Source organism: Parasteatoda tepidariorum, chromosome 2 (assembly GCF_043381705.1).
Source record: "Parasteatoda tepidariorum isolate YZ-2023 chromosome 2, CAS_Ptep_4.0, whole genome shotgun sequence".
NCBI lineage: Eukaryota > Metazoa > Arthropoda > Arachnida > Araneae > Theridiidae > Parasteatoda > Parasteatoda tepidariorum.
This window is the reverse complement of record NC_092205.1, coordinates 55,234,174-55,252,940: the sequence shown is the minus strand read 5'-3', so window position 1 is coordinate 55,252,940 and position 18,767 is coordinate 55,234,174. Positions and strand designations below refer to the sequence as shown.

At 28.5% G+C, this 18,767-nt stretch overlaps 1 protein-coding gene across 1 annotated transcript in view; it reads left to right on the top strand.

Moving 5' to 3' along the window:
* The window catches only part of LOC107457467 (Myoinhibiting peptide precursor), a 133,506-nt gene that overhangs the window by 102,607 nt on the left and 12,132 nt on the right, over positions 1–18,767 (top strand). Inside the window, exon 2 of the mRNA XM_016075628.4 lies at positions 2,286–2,855. Coding sequence (XP_015931114.1) covers positions 2,297–2,855 — 559 coding nt within the window. The 5' untranslated portion in view covers positions 2,286–2,296. The remainder of the gene's footprint in view (positions 1–2,285; positions 2,856–18,767) is intronic.

Below are 18,767 nucleotides of genomic sequence, written 5' to 3'. Positions count from 1 at the left end.
TTAATTAATTTAATTAATAATTTAATTAATAATAAAATAATTACAACTCTCTTAGGCTTGGATATGCCTTAATCGAATGTTACAGCTCTATTTTTGATTTCACTAAGCCTTAATGGTATATTACAACTCTCCTTTGTGCTTAGCTAGGCCTTAATGGTATGTTATATATTTACTTTAGGCTTAGCTAGGCTTTAATGGTATCTTACAACTCTTTTTTAGGCTTAGTTAGGCCTGAAATATAACATATTGTAATACTAACACAAAAAATTAACAATAGCTTTTTTCCAAAGAGAGAGTTAATGCCTTAACAAAATAAATGCTTTTGGATAGTGATGTGTTGCATTACTAATAAAAAAAATTAGTTGAAGGAACTACAGAAAGACAAAACTTTGTTCTAAATACTAATTTTTTTCTTATTATTTTTTTTTCAAGCTTGTTTACATTAATTGTTTTTTAAATTCTTCCAGCAGACCCAAATATCTATCTCTAAAACAATTATCCTCTAAGTTGTTTGCTATACATTTCTACGACGAAATAATTAATTTATAGCAACATCGTTTATAATAAGGAAGAGATATCCAATTTAAATTCATAAATTGATTTGTTAGTAAAAAAATATTATAAACTTTTACAACGAGTAAAATAAATGTTTACGTATACAGATAAAAGTTTTTAAATTAATATTTATAATTTTAAAGACATATAGACAGATTACATTTATTTCATATATTTTAAAGAAATATCAGACTTTTTTTAAAACTAAAATTTGAGGAAATAAAGGTAGAAAAAAAGTATATAATAAAATGAAATATTTGTATGCTAGCTAATAATTAATTGCTGGATGCTACAAAAAAAAATACTTGCAAAGTTTACAAGGTCAGCCTTAACATTGTCGATTTTTTTTAAATTAATTCATCTTACTTTTATCTCGAAAATTTGCATAATCTACACAATAATCCGTCTCAATATTCGACATTGACTTATTCTTGGGATTTTTTAGCTAATAAATGATTTGAATTTCTCTTCTAAAATCCACTAATAACATGCCAACAGGTATACTTAACATCAGTTACATACTTAATAAAATATACCTAAATACCTTAAATTTTGAAAAAAATATATAAATATACTTTACGTTATTTTTTCTCTTATAAAGTGGATTACGATTTTGGTTATAAAAGTCCTTGTTAATCCCTCAACAACTAAAATATTTATAAAATTTAACATTAGTGTGATCTTTCTTCCGATGTACAAATCATATTTATATTGTAAAAACATGAAAATAAAGTTGATAAAAAAAAGAGCCACTGCACTCTTCTTTTGCACAGAACCAATATTTGGTAAACCATAACTTCCTCTTTTCTCTGCTACAATTAAAAAGAAGTGCTAACATACGAGGCTTTTTACATTGGGTTGTTGTTGTTTCTTATGACATTTGAACAATTTAAACTCACCAGCCATTGGTCTTCTGCGAAAAACTGTCAGAAAGGTACGCCTTTAATTTTACAAGAGAGCACCACTAGGGAGAAAGTACTTATTGCTTCAGAACCACACAAAAACACAGAAGCAACACTCATTCGTGAGAGCACTTTCTCAATTTAGGCATAGATCTGAAGGGGAAGTAAACTTTCTTCAGATCCCTGTACTAATGGTACTGCTTTGTGACCGACCACAGGATTTTTCAGTTCCACGAATTTACGAGTACTTATATTGCATGTATTCAGTGGGTTTTAGCGGAGGTGAGGATCAAACCTTGGTCCCTCCGGATTGGAGTCCGATTCTTTAGCCACTAGGCAAGCAGGGCCTTTTTTTACACTATAAAAATTATAAGTGTATTAATGAATGATCTGACAATATTTATTGCAAAAAATGTCATAATATTTTCAGTTATGCTTACATTTTTTACATTTCATAATAAATGATATTTTATATTTCTCTTAAAAATTAGTTCATTCTTATTTACTTTTATTTGTTTTATTTATTTTTTAATAATAGTAAGTTACTAATTAATAATTACAAGGAATAATACTTACAAATTATTACTAATATTACTGTTAATAATAACTAATTTTTAAAAACGATTAGTAAAATTATTAAGGTACTCTCAGAGTACCTTAATAATTTTATAATTTTCTTGAAAAAGATTTTTGTTACAAGGAAAAGGTTGAATTACATAGTGATGCTTAAGTGCACTTTTTTACTTAAGTTTATAATTTTAATAAAGGTTTTAGTCATATATTTAAGAAAGTAATAATTTTGTCTCACATCGTATTTTCTTTTTCTAGGTCTAGTAAAGATGTGTCATAATTCCCTTCTTCTTGCATCCATACTTTCATTGATATACATAACCTCCTGTAGCCCCAGAGTACCAGAAAATACTTCAAAATCAGAAGCCAGCCAATCTACAGTCGATATAGAAAATCTAAATGACCCAGTGATCGCCCCTCTTCTGAATCCAGATGACGCAGATTACGATAAGAGAGAGTGGACGGAAATGCGTGGCATGTGGGGCAAGCGAGGCTGGAACAACCTCAATAACATGTGGGGCAAAAGAGACTGGAACAAATTAAACAACATGTGGGGTAAACGAGAAACTGGTGATATACCTCCTTATTGGGGCAAACGCGACTGGAACAAGCTTTCTAATGTCTGGGGAAAGCGTGGATGGAACAACCTCAACAACATGTGGGGTAAACGAGGCTGGAATAACTTGTCCAATGTCTGGGGTAAGAGAACAACTGACAAAGACGATGGCAGCAAGAGAACTACTCAATGGAACAACCTTAGAAGCATGTGGGGCAAACGAGCAGCTGATTGGGATATCCCTACTGTTTGGGATAAAATTCCAGCAGATGGTAAGAAATGGATTTTTTTATGTAAAGTGCTTTAAGATTTCTCAACGTAAGCCAAAAGAAGAAAAAAAAGACTAAAATATTTATTTAGCGTACATTTAGATATTTTTACATTTGCATATTTTTACATTTATTTTTACATAAGTACATATACAATTACAATCGTTGCATTTTACATGTAAATGGAGGGTAAATCAAAATGAATGCCTCAGTTTCTCAGGTTCACTCCACAAAGTGTAATAAATGTATTAAATAAAAATGTATATACATGATGATGTAATGTAATCAAGTTTAGAATGTAATCCTGACTAATGTTTAAAATGCGCTCCTTTTGCCTTTTGAAATGCGGCATACATCAAATCTGGAATTTTGTGCACCCCGTGTATACTGGTGATAACAGCTGTTAGCCCTGGAGGCACATACACTGGAATTTTTAGGGAGCATTCTTACTGCATGAGATACGTATATGCGGTCATACTTCATTGCGATTTACGTATGTGCGGAAAGTTTACCCTTCACGTAGTTCTTAAACATTCTTACGCCTGTCTAAGCAATTGCATACAATGTGAATGCTCCCTTATGAACTCATACAAGAAAAATTCGCATAGTGTGAAAGCTGGGGATCGTAGTTGCGAAGACAAAAGAGCATTGGCTGCTGTAGATGTGTGACTGTGGTTACGTGTTATTGAAGTAGCTCAACTATTCAGCTGTCTTGTTTTGAGGAAACACAAATCAAAATTAGATTGACATCTTCAACGCAAAGCATTGGTAACCATTGAAAACTTGCTTATATTGCCTCTGTAATCTGTTAGAAATTTCTCGATAAAAATTATTAAATAGTAATTTATTTAATTGCTATTTTACCATATTTAATCAAAACAGTCAGATAACTCTGAAAAGATGATGTTAAGAAACTGTTAAGCGTACGTAAAAAACGTGTGCTGATCGTTTTTACCTAATACAGTTTAAGAACCAGAATTTCATCCGTGTTAACTAGGCCCACCTTATGAAGCTATTTTTTCCGTATAGCTGGGTATATACTGTAGCTGAAGGAGCTGATCACTAACTCTCATTACCGACTGAACACTGGTTTGAATCACAGCTTTGATATTACAATATTTTTTTCATTCCTTTAATACATGAAATAATAGAAGCTGGTTTCTAATAGCCAGCACTCTCCAATGGGGGACCCTAAACTATTATAAAATGAAAATATCGTTCACTCACTGGAGTAATATGGAAAATGTCATTCAATCATTTATTGGAGCTCTGAGGGCGCAGAATCCACACAGCTCCAAATTTCAATTTAAGTTTCATTTTTATGGTTCAGAAACCATGCTAATTGTAAATGTGTACAAACCGTACAGTTTTTGTAATAATGGTTTTTTTAACTCTACTAGTTGCAGATAGGTAGGTACTTTATTTACTTCACAATGGGCTATTTGCGACTGTCTGGGAAAATATACCAGATGATGATCAGAAGATACGCCCTCGCTATTTTGATCATCTGTAGAGGGGATGGCTATTCTCCTTTGGTAGCACGACGACCTGCGAGCGAAGTCGATCACTTTACAGTAGAACAGTTTAACGAGGACAGATGCCTCACACCCTCTGTCCCTACTCAGGCTGATCAATATAGTCCCCCACCCGCATACTGACCGCAGTCGGTGATGCATAACTTCGGTGTTCTCCTGGAAACCGCGTCGTTACGATCAGTCCACTGCGAAACCTACTAGCTGCATACGGTTTTAAAACCGTAAAGGTAAAGAAATGTTCCTAACCATAGACTGTATGGTTTAGCGGATGGATAAACTACTGACAGTAGTTTTACCGTAATTTCAGATTGAAATTTCTTACTGTTTATGTAAGTACGTATTTAAATAATACATTTATTGCATGTTGCATAGAACACCTATAAAAATGGGACATTCATTCAGACATGCCTTGTATTTTACATTCATATTTTTCAAGATTAATGTATAAATAATGTGCATTTAGAATCTCCACTTTTTTTGTCATTCAATACAATTTTAGAAAATTACTCATAAGCGTAATGTTTATATTTTTCAGCACTTGTATGTGTGTACATTTGGCTATTACATAGATTTGAAATTAATCTGTTAATTTTCAATGACAACAAATCTTACTCGAACCAATAAGTATAACATTTTAGGCATTTTTATTCAGATATAAAAGGAGTACAAAGTGATTTTATCAAAATAAAATTATATTATATCTTTAGGAATGAAGAAGAAATATTACGTATTAACATCCCAATTAGGAATCGTTTCACAAGATCTGAAAATTTACGGCAGATAGATAAGAAGGGATAGCTCATGAATAATTACTTTTAATAAGCCAACTATGCATAGAATGCTAACTTGATTCTTGAAGAATTTTCTTAAAGGTTCCACAAAGAAGAAAGAAATCTGTGGACAAATTAGTTGTAAATTACAAACTCTATACATACATGCAGAGATAATTAAATTATGAAGTCTTTAATCTTAATAAAGTTAAGAAATGAATATGCATTTAGTGGAAAGCAATGATACTAAATCTATTATTCAGTTTGCATTTTAGAAAAATATAAATTGGAATCTCAAGATTTTAAAAAGATAGTTTGGTATTCTTTTTTTCTCTAACCCTGAAAAATAACTTGAGATTAAACTATTTTTAATATTTACAATGACAGCATCTTTTTTTTTAAAAAAAAAAGCATTTTCTTTATTCACGAGGGGCATATAACTGAACAATGAATACAAATTAGCTTCTAATTTGGTTGTTATTGATCTTAAGAAAATCGTCATGCAATAAGATAAAAGATAAGCTTTAGCATAATAAAATACAATCCACTATCCTCTATCGACACTTTTGTTTTGATATTTCGTAATCTGGCCAAACTTGTTGCGAAAATATTTTAAACCCTTTTTGTAATATGCCGGTAAGTGTAAAGAGATGTGAGTTCGCAAACCCGCTTCATATAAACATTTTGTTTTTTCATTCTGCATTTTCCTGGAATTGTAATTTTCTACTTTTTGCTTGATATGTTTTATTTTGTTCTTTTTGTTCAGCAAATTCTATTTTCGTTTCATTTTTTTTTTATGCTTCTCACACTATTGCATTGATATATCTCGTTCTGGTTGTATGAATACAAGATTAGAAAACATTTTCCTGCGGATATAATTGTGTGAGCTGACGATGGGACTACAATATTTCCTTATTTTAATTTTCGGCTTTTAATTTTTTTTTAAAATTTTTTCAAAAAAATTTTAAAACTATTTATTTAGTAATAATTTTTTTTATCTTTGAAAATACATTTTTTCTTCTTTAACCTCTCTTTTTGTATCTCTTTATTTTGCATTTTATTGTGTATGTATATATACATCGGTGGAGATTCTAGCAAGTTTTAAAAACCAACAATTTATAAGACATTGAAGCGAAATATTAAATTAAAAATCTATGCATAATAATAAACACAGCTGTGTGTGTGTGTGTGTGCGTGTGTGTCTGTAATCACAATATATCGCCCCAGAAGCCTCGCCCAGGCACGAAACTCGGCACATAATTGTGTTTTGACATAATGAAGAAGCATTTTTTTATTTTTCAAAAATTTGGATTAGTTTCTTAGTTATCAGTCATTTTGTAAGAAAATCTATGCTTTTTCGTCTTCAAAGAGCCATATTCAAGAAACTATTAAAAAATGCATATACTTTTCTCCACTCTTATAAATGTATGCTAATGCGAACCTTACAATTGAAATATTAATTTTCGACAACTTAAACCAATAATATACGAAGGAATTAATAATTTAATTGTAAGGTTCGCATTAGTTTACATTTATCAAAGTGGAGAAAAGTTTAACTTTTGTATTAAAAATGTGGCAACATATTCGATACGTAAATAGAACGCTTCGCTTTGATATATTTGTCGCTGTTCATAATTGTTATAATAAGTTTTTCTTCTTCTTTCCACGCTCTATTTTTTTTTCTTAAGCGAAGACGATAATTTTTATAGCGATATTGTAGTACTTTGTACAACTAAAAATTCTTTTCACAACACTTTAAAAATATTTACTTTATTTTCTTTATATATACAGAGAACAGTCGGCAAAGAATTCGATTAGGTTGAAAAACATTTCGCTAAAAAGGAACGAATTCCAAAAGAAAAAATAAACAACTTAAAGAATAAAAATGCTGATGCCAGCCAATTTTTTGAAAGTTAACTTAGAAATAACAAACCAAACGATGTTAAATAACAAACCAAACGATGTTAACAAAATGACGTAGAAAGCGCAACTAGATCAAAATTATACAAGCACAACTAGATCAAATTATAATACCTGAGTGCTTGACGTAACAGATATAGAAATAGAATTTGATACCATAAAAAATTATATAGAAATAGAAATTGATACCATAAAAAATTTATTCGTTTTCGTGTTCTTTTCATGTATTTAGCATTTTAGTTTTTTTTTTTTTAAGCGTTGTAGCTATATAATTTCAAACATCCTCAAGAGCTATAACACATCTGCAGCAGAACTGGATATGAAGACAAAATTGCTGGACAGGAACACTTTAATTGTCCACTAATCTTCAGATTTCCTGCTATGTTTTAAAAAACTTTATTTGTGGAAACCTTTAGCGTGGCGGACAGCTGGGCGCCTTAGGCGGCTAGTTAAAAATAAAATAAACTTCTTTAGCTTTGAAAACTTGAACAGTAACAATCCTTGCCAGGAAGATGTTGAGTAATCAAAGTATGTCAATTTCTTATAGTAAAGTGAGTTATATTTTTGTTATTTTTTAAAGATAACATAGAACGATTAAAATACTTAGATAACTCTGATTAAATCATTAATTCTAATGAATAATGATAAAAAGAATGATGATGCACATTAACTATGCTGCACAATCAAATTATTATACATTCTATAAGTCATTAAATTAATTATATTTTAAAGACGCATGGCAGATAATAATTAAATTTCATTTAAGAAAATGAGTTTAAATTCCATTTTTAACATACTTGAAAAAATAGTTTTCTTTATAATGAATACGAAAAAATGCAAGCAAAAACTAAGTTTAAAGTTACTTTTAGAGCAAATTAGTAAGCTTAAACAGTTAATATATTTTTAATCATCTCGTGAACGAATTTTTAAATTAAGCAATAATTATTTTCTATTTTTATGCCAGATAATAGTGTCACAAAATCACTTACTCCTCTCTTAATTATTAATCTTAAAGGCTAAATAAAAAAAAATCTTAATTTAAAATATATTCTTGTTTTACAAAAAAAAAATTCGAGTTTGAAAGAAACTTTTTAGATAATCCAGTGCAAATTGTAGCTCAGGGCTTTTATGGGTTATTTTTTTTTAACGCAGCTGTATTTCTGGCATTTTAATTAAAAATTGTAACACCCAAAGTTAAGAAAATATTCAAATTGCCTACAAGAACTCTCTAGAAAAGAAACAATCAAAATCCCCTTGTAAAAGACATTTTATGAAATGTTTAACTAAATTACTGTAAATTGATTCAGATAAGCAATGAAAAATGTACATATGTTCAGTTTTAATAGTTCGTTCTAATACAGAGAATTAAAATCAATCGCTTCCTTGAAATGCATTATAAGTTTAGTAAAGTTTCAGTTTTAATAGAACTCATGCAAGTAATATATCATATTCTCAGTCCCTGGCGTATAATTATTGTTTACGCTGTAAACGATATTTCTGGAGTTTATGCAAAAATAAAATTTAGAATAGAAGAAAAAATTGATGGAGTTTCTTTTCGTCATGGTTAAAACTTTCAAACGTGTCATAAGTTTTAACTGTTGTAAAAACTAGACTAAAGTATTAACAATTTTTTCACTCATTATTTTGATACGTCATTAATTTTAATATGACATATTTTTACAAGTTGCTTACAAAACTTACAAACTATCTAAGATACTTTCAAAGTTTTCAGCATAACTTTTATTTTAAATTTAAATAAATACATATATTTTTAAACTTTGATTCTCTGATTCAAAGTTAATTAAAAAGTTTGGGTTAAAGCTATTGTGCCATAATTACTTTGCTTGCTTGAAGCATTTAAAACTCTATTCAAGTAAAACGTATAAGAGAAAAAACTCGTTTATATACTTTATGTGAATTAATCAATTTATTGCCAAAAGAAATATAAATGATTGTACTTTTTATATCAACAAATTCACGTTCCTGATAGGTTATAGAACTTTACTTGTACAAGAAAATTTACATTAAACTTTTTGCAACCATAAAATGTTTTTAATTAATAGAAATTGATTAATATAACTAAATCTTTTACTCTGCTTAGATCAAGTTTATTTTTAATAATAATAATAATTTTCTATGCTTTTGACTTAATTTTTAACTTTTCTGATCTTACCTTTCTAGTCAGAGTATGCATATTATTTAAAAACAAACGTATGTTTTTATAGAGTGAGTCATTTTTGCAAAACGCGTTCCTGGACTTAAAAAATGTCTAACATAATTTGCAATACCTTATAAAATATTAAGATGAAATTGGGTTAAATGAATTAAAATAGATAATTAATTCTATAATGTTAAATTCAAGATGGGCTCTCCAATGAAACTGTATTAAGTTGCATATTTTGCTATACTTTTTTTGAAATGTTTAAGTATGATTTTGGAATGTTAAAAGAAAGAAGATTTTTATTCTCAAATAATTTTACTTTATGATTTTTTTAAATATGTAATTACAAATAATTTAAAGTGTAATTAATCTTATAAAGGAAAAGCGTGCAGTAATGCAGAATAATAATGCTCCAGTAGTAAGTTCTGTAAGTAAATTGTATTGTAATTATTTCTACCCCCTTCAAATAGTGGTTCGAATGGTTATAAACTTTAAACTGTCATTTTTAACTAACATTCCTTTATAAAAGTTTTTAAAGGAAATAAAATATGCCGAAAATTGTAAACAGAAAATAAGTTTGCTACACTTAGCTTTAATTTTGGATCAGACACAATTATTTTAGCGTCATGTGAAGCATTGCCTGTATCATGTAATTACTTCCAACTTTATTGTAGTATTTGGTTAAAAATGAACTAAAATACAATATTTCATTAACAACTTTGTGCCTCAATATATACATTACCCCTCAAATCCCAAATTTAAATTGCGCTATTTCCTGATATTTATTATTTTAATTAGAGTTATAAAGCTTCAAATAATAGCATTTCTTATAAGGTTTCAAGTAACATTTTTTTAAACTAATTTATTTATTTTTGATTTTCCTAGGGGTTTCAAATAATTGCTTTTTGTATAAGGTTTAGTTTTTTTATGAGATAATAAGTTTTTTATAAGGTACATCGAAGACCGAAGGTCTAGTATGGGTTAGAGCGAATGGATGGATGTCTTGCTTAGAGTGAGTTGAAAAAATACAAAAAAAAATTTTGTAACTTGTCTCTCCGGCCACTACCATCTTTCCCATAAATGCCTTTTGTGGGGCAGAGGTGTGGAATCGTGTGCTGACGTTGTTGTTACAGTAAATTTTATTAGTATAAGTGATTAATGAATTAATGATTGGCTCTAAAATCTATAACAGTATAAGGAATGACTTAAAGTTTTCTAACCAGTTTGGCAAATCTTTCAGAGAAACTTTGCGGTAACTTGCAATTCAATCTGTACACTTAATTTCACATTTTATGTCATTTTTTTTAATTGAAATTTAAATGAAGAACCGTATATTATGGATAAGTAAATTACGAGAATGCGCATTAAGTAATTTATTTCAGGATGTACATCCTTGACTGTTTTAAATATTTTGGCCATTGCACTTTCATCAACTCATGTTGACAACTGTCCAATTTGAATGTGTGTTAAATTTTCAAAAATAAAATCTTAATTGTATCAACTAAATTCACTCCGATTATTTGAGATCCATCTAAGATTTTAAACGAAATATAAACTGTTTATATTTTTTACAATGTTAGATATTCCTAGAAAAATAGTGTTAAATAAAAAAATTTTTAATTGTTATTTTACGATATTCAAACAAAACAGTCAAATAACCATAAGTAAGATGATATTCAAACTATTAACTGTAAAAAAAAACACTTATTGACTGTTTTCAACTAATGCAGTCAAACCACTAGACTTTTATCGCATCAACTAGACCCATCTTATAAAGACATTTAGTTCTTTGCAGCTGCATACAAATTATAGCCTAAGGGGGCTAATCTGCCAGATTCATGGAATACAGACCGGAGTCCTAGCGTTGACGCCACAATATTTCCTCCATTCACTTTAACACAAGAAGAGTTTACAGTGCCTTTCGCTTCCCAATTTGTTACTCTGGATTGTTAAAATACGATACTCTCATTCACGTGTGCATGGCCTTAAAGCTGCTTAACAGAAAAAAGTGTGGAATTTCTCGTCTCTAATGATAGTTGAAATAACCAGATAAACTAATAAATCATATTCCACATTGCATTCGATGGAACACAATCTAACTCCAGCATCCATTACCAAACGAAAGGACTAGCGCCAATGTAAAGCCAAATTTCTTTTTTGAAACCATGCTAGTTGTAAATGGTTAAAAAAAACCATAGGTTTGTATTCATGTTTTTTTAACCAAACTAATTGTAAACAGTTTCAAAATCGTAAAGGTAAAAAATGTTCTTAACGTAAGCATTATGGTTACTTGGATGGACAGACTGCTGTCTGGTTATTTTACTGCGATTTTAGAATGAAAATTCTAATAATGTAGTTGGATTAGGAAAAAAATAAAACCATCTAGCCAATACATCATTTTAACTAAATCCATCGAATTTTATTTCATGAAACAAGAAAGGTCTGTTCAGGTTTTATTTAATTTTTGTGAAATAAAATACAAAGATTTTAGTTTAGTTACTTTTTCTTAGTAGTGGGAGCCTAAATTAGAAATAAAACTAGCTTTTGTGGAACAAACTCTTTATAACAAAAGTCTGTTGCATCTCAGAATCCCAGAAATTTGCCTTTTATGAAAAAGCAGAACTTTTGTCAACTCTTTCAAAGTTGAAAAGACTTTGTTTGCCTTTTTTATAGCAACAAGGTATTTCCGAACTGCAAAAAGGATTCGAAACTTTTCTTACAAACGTTGCAGCAGTTTCTTTCTCTTTAAACTATATTAACTCAGCATTTTGCGGAGTAAATCTGAACTAAAAATAAAATAAATATTTTAAAGTGATATGATTCATTTCTGGGTGCAATTGTTATATTTGCACTGCTTGTGTAATTTAATCTTTGAAATCACAGAGTCAGTCCCTAGAGTATTATCTTGTAATATATATTGTCTATTGGCTGATAAACAAGTTATTTTAATCTGTTTATAAATTATTAGAATAGAAATAAAAGTGAAACTATCTGATAGTTAAACTAAAACGCGATTAAATTTCACTTGAATTATAATCAAAAGTTCTGTCCCAGCTCGCTTTGCTCTTCAAAACATATGATTGCTTGGCAGCTATCTTGGTTTTTGGTGTAAAACATCTTGGTTTTGTTGTAAATCTTTCTTCCAAGATTTTTGTTCAGCTTATTATCACCGGATAGACTCAACAAAGTTCACCACGTTACTTTTATATTTCTAAGTTTGGTTGATAAAGTTAAGTTGATTCAGGAGATACAGGGGGTGGACAAAATAATGGAAACACTTTTATACTAGTACAATTTTTCATTTTTCTTAAGAAAAACTTAAAGAATCATTTTATAGCTTTAGAAGTGTTTAGATCACGTGATTTCTCATACTTATCAAGGGAATTTTAAGCTTTTAGAGATTTGAGAGACTAACAGTAAATAACAAATGGAAAATAGTGTTGTTGAACACTCTATGCATAAATTGTATAAATAATTGCACAAAATTTCGTATGCGTAGCTTTAATATTTATGAGTACATGGACATTTTACAAAAATAGCTAAACGTAAGACAAAAACAATTTTTTTTAAGTACTCATATCTTACACAATTTTTAAACGAATTTTTCTGAATCTTTAAAGGCATAATTTTAAAACAAATTTTAATTTTCTGTAAAATTTTTTCGGTTTTACTGAGTATTTTTAAAGTTATATCAAGAAACCGCGAGACAAAAAATTAATTTTTTTTTATAAAAATATCCATATCTCCATGAATATTTAAGTTAGGCTTCCAAAATTTTGTACAGTTAATGTATATAATAACCAAAATAACTGCTACAAGTTACAAATTTATTGCCATATTTTTTGGCATAGGGTGTTAAAAACACTATTTTCCATTCGTAATTTACAGTCGGTCCCTCAAACCTCAAAAAGCTAAAAATTCCATTGATAAGTATGGAAAAATCGCATTATCTATACATTTCTGAAGTTATGAAATGATTCTTTAAGTTTTTCTTGAGAGATATGAAAAAATGCATCAGTATAGAAATGTTTCCATTGTTTTGTCCATCCTGTGTAAGTATATTTATAAGTTTAGAATTAATTCTAGTATATTTCAACTTTCAGGTTTCTGCTGTTCTCACAACTAAGAATACTTAAATCCTTAAGTTCTTACTTAATTTCATCTTTCATTTATAATTACTCAGCTGATTAATTATTATTAAATCAAAAGTTTTGTTATTTGATGTTTTTTGAACTGTACTTCAGATTTAATGTCTTTTTATGAAAACTGCATGAACCATCATTACAATATTACCAAATTTAATGTTTTTAAATAATAAGTTTTTGCACACACTGATGTTAATTAAAAAAAACTACTTTCATTTTTACACAATAAAGAAGGAAACGGTATTTGAAAATCATGACAAGTACATGTACATGACAAAAATGGAATTTATTCTGCTTCAACTGGTTTTAATATTAAGTTTTTGCCTGAATTAGAACCTAAAAAAAGACAATTATTTTTTGTACGAAACTTATAGCGAAACACATACTTTATGATCTTTTCTCCTTCATATTTTTCATGCAATTTTCAACTTCAAACAGGAAAATCTCACAAAACTGTGAAAATAACTGCATGAAATGTTAATTACACTTAGTTAAAAAACAGCATTTTAGATAAGTATCTTGGAAAATTTATAAAAGAAAAAATATGAGTAATTATGTAAATACCAATAGCAAACAATAATGGGTAAAAACTAAAATGCACATAATTATATTAAAAAAGAGAGACAGTAACTAGATAAACTGTAATACTTTCTACGCGAATGCATAACCGCAAGCATTTTTTAGAATATTTTAAAAATCTTGCCCGGTATCTCCCGGATATTTTCAATTTATTTTCAAGCCTTTGCTACTTTCTTATAGTTTTTTAAACGTAGAATTTATTTACAATTTTGGCATAATAGTTAAGAATAGTTAGTTTGCGCAAAAGAGTTCATTATTTTTTTTTGACATAGAAAAGGCAATTTAATTTTTTTCTACAATGAATATTGACCAACTAATCCATATCAAAATCACGGCATATAACTCTATACATTTTTAACTTCTAAACCTTTTTTTGAATTAAATTAAAATGTGCTAACGTAAATTATGTTAATTACCTTTTACAAAGGGAAATGTCGGTTTCAGTTTACAAAAAATTCTAATTAATATACCAGTGCTTAGTCAACTCTTAATACTATTCAAAGTATTAAATACTATTTAACAAAGCAGTTGCAAAGCAAAAACATGAATAAACCTCAAATTTTTAATGATCGAAGCTTATTCAAAAAGATAGTAGCTTCATCAATGTTTTCTTTGTGCATGTCTGAAATCTAAGTTGAATTTAAATATTTATTAAAAAAATCACACTAACTCAACAATAAAGGTCTTAAATATTTTTGAAGAAATTTTGTTCAACAATAATGCCCTCAAGTTTTTTTAAATATAGCTATTTTCAACAAAAACATTTTCTAAGAGTTAAAATTCATAAAACATATTTCAAGAGTACTGTTTTTGGTCATAAAATATGTTTTCTGTTCTGTAAAAAATTCATTAACGTTAAGCAGTACTGGCTTTAGAGTATTCTGTTCTTATTTGGCAGCTTTTTGTAACAAAATGGAATTTCAAATGTAACAAAAAGCTCTCATCCCATTTTTTTTACCATTAGCAACAGAAAAAAACATTAGATTACTCATAAATTTCAACTCGTTAGTTCTTTGGCTTAAATGTGTGCTAAGTTTTTTCTTTTTTCTAAAATTTGAAACTTATTTTGCATATTTACTAAGGAAAGAAATTTCGAAGGAATAGAGGCATTTCCTTTTGCAAATATCTGAAACTGTATACATAAATTGTAGTTCTTCTGATTCAACGATTATTCCATTTTTTATTTTCTTTATTACTCAAAAACTATAATAAAAAGAAAAAGTCGAATACCTAAAAAGTTTTTTTTCTCTTTTTGGTTTGTAAATTTGTATTCAAATCAAACGAATAAACATTTAGAGCTTTTCAGCTAAAAAATTATTTTCAAGGTGTAGAATGGGACCAGAGCAACGTAAGTGAGTTATTACGTTTTTTAAAAAAAAAAGTTTTAAACAATATAATGTCGTAATTTATCTTCTTTGCTCTAATTACTTAGAAAATAGAAAACAAAACAAATAAGTGATATAGACATCAAAACGACGTATAATTCTCAAATATGGGAACAAAATAAGTTAATTCAGCCATTTTAACTGACATTAACTTTTAACTTTTCTAACGAAAAACGTTAATTTTCTGTGTTTTATTGTAAACTTATAAGTTTCGAAGTAAGCATTTTGAAAATTTAGTGTCATAGAAAATTTGGTTAAGAGCAAAAAAAGAAATCTCAACGTAAAAAAGTAATAACTACATTGTAAAGTAATTTGGAAATGTTCGTGGAAAATGATGAGAAAGCGCCTACACGATAAAAAATTCCAGATAAAAATTACGGCACAAAGAACCGGCATCATTAATAAAATCCATCTAACAGAAAAATCTATATTTACCTTAAAATATCATTCCATAATTTTTGCAGTTAAGTTTATTCAATTAAAGTGATTAAGTGTAAAATGCAAACTGTCAAATAATAAAAAAAGAACTTTTAACCATTAACTTAAAAACATTTTTGAAAAGAAATTGTTTTTTTTTTTTTAAATAAAAATATGAGAATTTGCGAAAACCCAGTACAATGATAAAAATAACGTGTGACTTTACGGAGTTTTCTTATAGTAAGCAAGTGAGCAAAAGTTAACATCAATACTGAACTAAGTTTCGGACATTTAGCTCAAAATATTTAAGAAAATTAACTATGCTCAGTATAAAATAGCATATATGGATATAGTCTATGAAATGTCATGATATAAAAAAATTAATTTGTATTTATTTCTTACAGTTTAATATTTATTTTGTATACTATACACGTGGGTGAAAGTTAACTTCAATAAAACTAAATCATCCTTGGATATTTTTGATCCAAATTTTAAAAAATAACCGTTTGGAAAAAAATATGGTAGGGGAGAGTGGGGTCAATTGTAACATTTTTTACTTAACTGCTTTTGACTAACAAAAAATCCAATATATTATTAGTATTAATTAAAAGACGAGTAAAGTAGACTATCCTCTACTAGAAAAAGAAATAAATGCCTTATTTTAAACGTCATTACATTAGTTATTAACAATTTTTGACATTCGTGCACTTGTTGCAATTGTCCCCACTTATGGGGTCAATTGTAACAGTTTATAAATTCAACTAAAACATAGTTAATTATGCATATTATCATAGTTGTGATATATTTTTTATTGATCAAAAATAGTAGTGATATTTTAGGAGTAAAAATAATAATGAGCTGAGACCTAAAGTGTTAAACTTTTAACTTTAAGGGGTTAAAAATTTTAATTTATGCTGTGAAAGGTGACAAATAAAATAATGCCTATGCAACATAATATAAATGATATAGGAAACAATCGGTGGTTCTTGAAGAGTTAAGTAATGGTTTGTAAACATAAGATTATTTATTTTCTGCTGTTACAATCGTCCCTTTACTTATTGTTGCAATCGTCCCCAAGACGCCATTTCAGCTTCATTTGTTAAGAACAATGCTAGTTAATTAACAAAACTAATTTTTTTTGAAACGGTAATTAAGGTGTCCACTTACATATTCGGTTAATAATTTTTATTTGTACCAAAAAAAGTACTTACTAATACCAAAAAAAGTACTTACGTAGCGTGAAAATATCTTTTGTGATGTAACTCTTTCAAAAGTGCATAAAAATAGTTGCCAGCAGGGGTGTACATGTAGATTTATTAAATGCACCTTGTGCGCCACCTAGGAACCAAATCTAGAACCCGACACTCGAAATTTTTGCTCTGTTACAATCGTACCCTGTTACAATTGACTCCACTCTCCCCTACAAATGGAGAAAAATGGAGAAAGATACTTATTCGTCTAGGAGAATCGTAAAAAAATGTTTCTATCATTATTGACGCCAACGATGTTTAAATAACTTTGAAATATGTATTACTGGTATTATGTTAATTGATGTTTTTAATAGGTACTAAACATGTAAATGCTCATACCAAGAAACTTACTATGTATAGTGAAAATAGTTTCTTACGGTGCGCCAGAGGGAAAGAGTACCAGAAAAAAATTGTTGATTACGGTTATTTTTTTCTTAATTTTCAGGTGTTGAACTCAAACAATAGCATCATAGCGAATGATTCTGAATACGGTTAATATTTCTATTAATGTAATGAACTTCTAAATATTATATATAGATATAGCACATAACGTGGCATGGTAAAAAAATATTAATTTTTTATGCATTGCTTATATTATAATAGTTATTTTTTATAAAACACAGGACGACGCGAAAGTTAACATCAATAAAACTGAATTATTATTTAATATTTTGACTCAAAATATTAAAAAGAAATAACGATTTTAGGGGAAAATATCGCATGCATGGATATAGCATGAAAATTACTGGTCTGTATTTATTTCTTAAAGTATAATATTTAATTCTTAGAATTTACATGATAGCGAAAGTTTACATAAATTAAACTGAACTATTTCATGTCATTTTGGCATGGCAATCAGGGCAAAAATATAGCATGGCAAGATGGAAAAAATAATAACTTGTATTTTTTTTCAGCATAATATTTATTTTCCGGAGTAATCCTGAGGAGGAAAGTTAACATCAATAATACTAAATTGTTTTTGGACGTTTTGGCTCAATAAAATTAACCATTAACCATTAAAAATTTTAATTACACATTAAAAATTTTACTTAATTAATGTTTGGACGAAAATAAATTATATGGCACGGCATGGCATGGTGGAAAAAATATTCATTCCACGAAATCTCGCATAAACATAGCTATCTGTCTTGTTTTCTCTCAATATTTTGTTAATGCAAAAGTGTATTTAACCTAATCGATTTTTTTCTTCTTATAGAATGACTATCGTAAACATTTAGCTTCCGAAATCTAAACTAATACTTCTTTTATTAATATTTTTTATCTGTATTAGATACAATTCAAGGAAGCATTTATAATATACACTTAAGAATCTATTTTACCTCAAAAAACGTTTAAATCTATATTTTTAAAACAGATTCACAAAGAAAAGGTATGTGTCCAAAATTTCTATTTTGTTTTTGAAAAGAAAAGAAAAAACTACATTTTTTAGGGTGGGGGTGTAAGAGCACCTCAACGTTTTGTATAGCATGGATAACATCACAGTGTCTTCGGTTTGCATTATAAAATAAATCTTTTTCTCCATCTGACGTTTTCCACTGCAAGGTGCCAGATCAGGTATCATGCTTTTCTATTTTCCTGTCACTAAAAGTCCGTAGTTACCTTGGATCTATTCGTGAAAAATAACAGCTTGTAACCTGAGATTGGAATACTTTTCAAAAGCTGCCTCTACCTTTTCTTTTTGTCTTTATAGTATTTTAAAACTGCATTGAAGTATGTACATGTAATCATATTT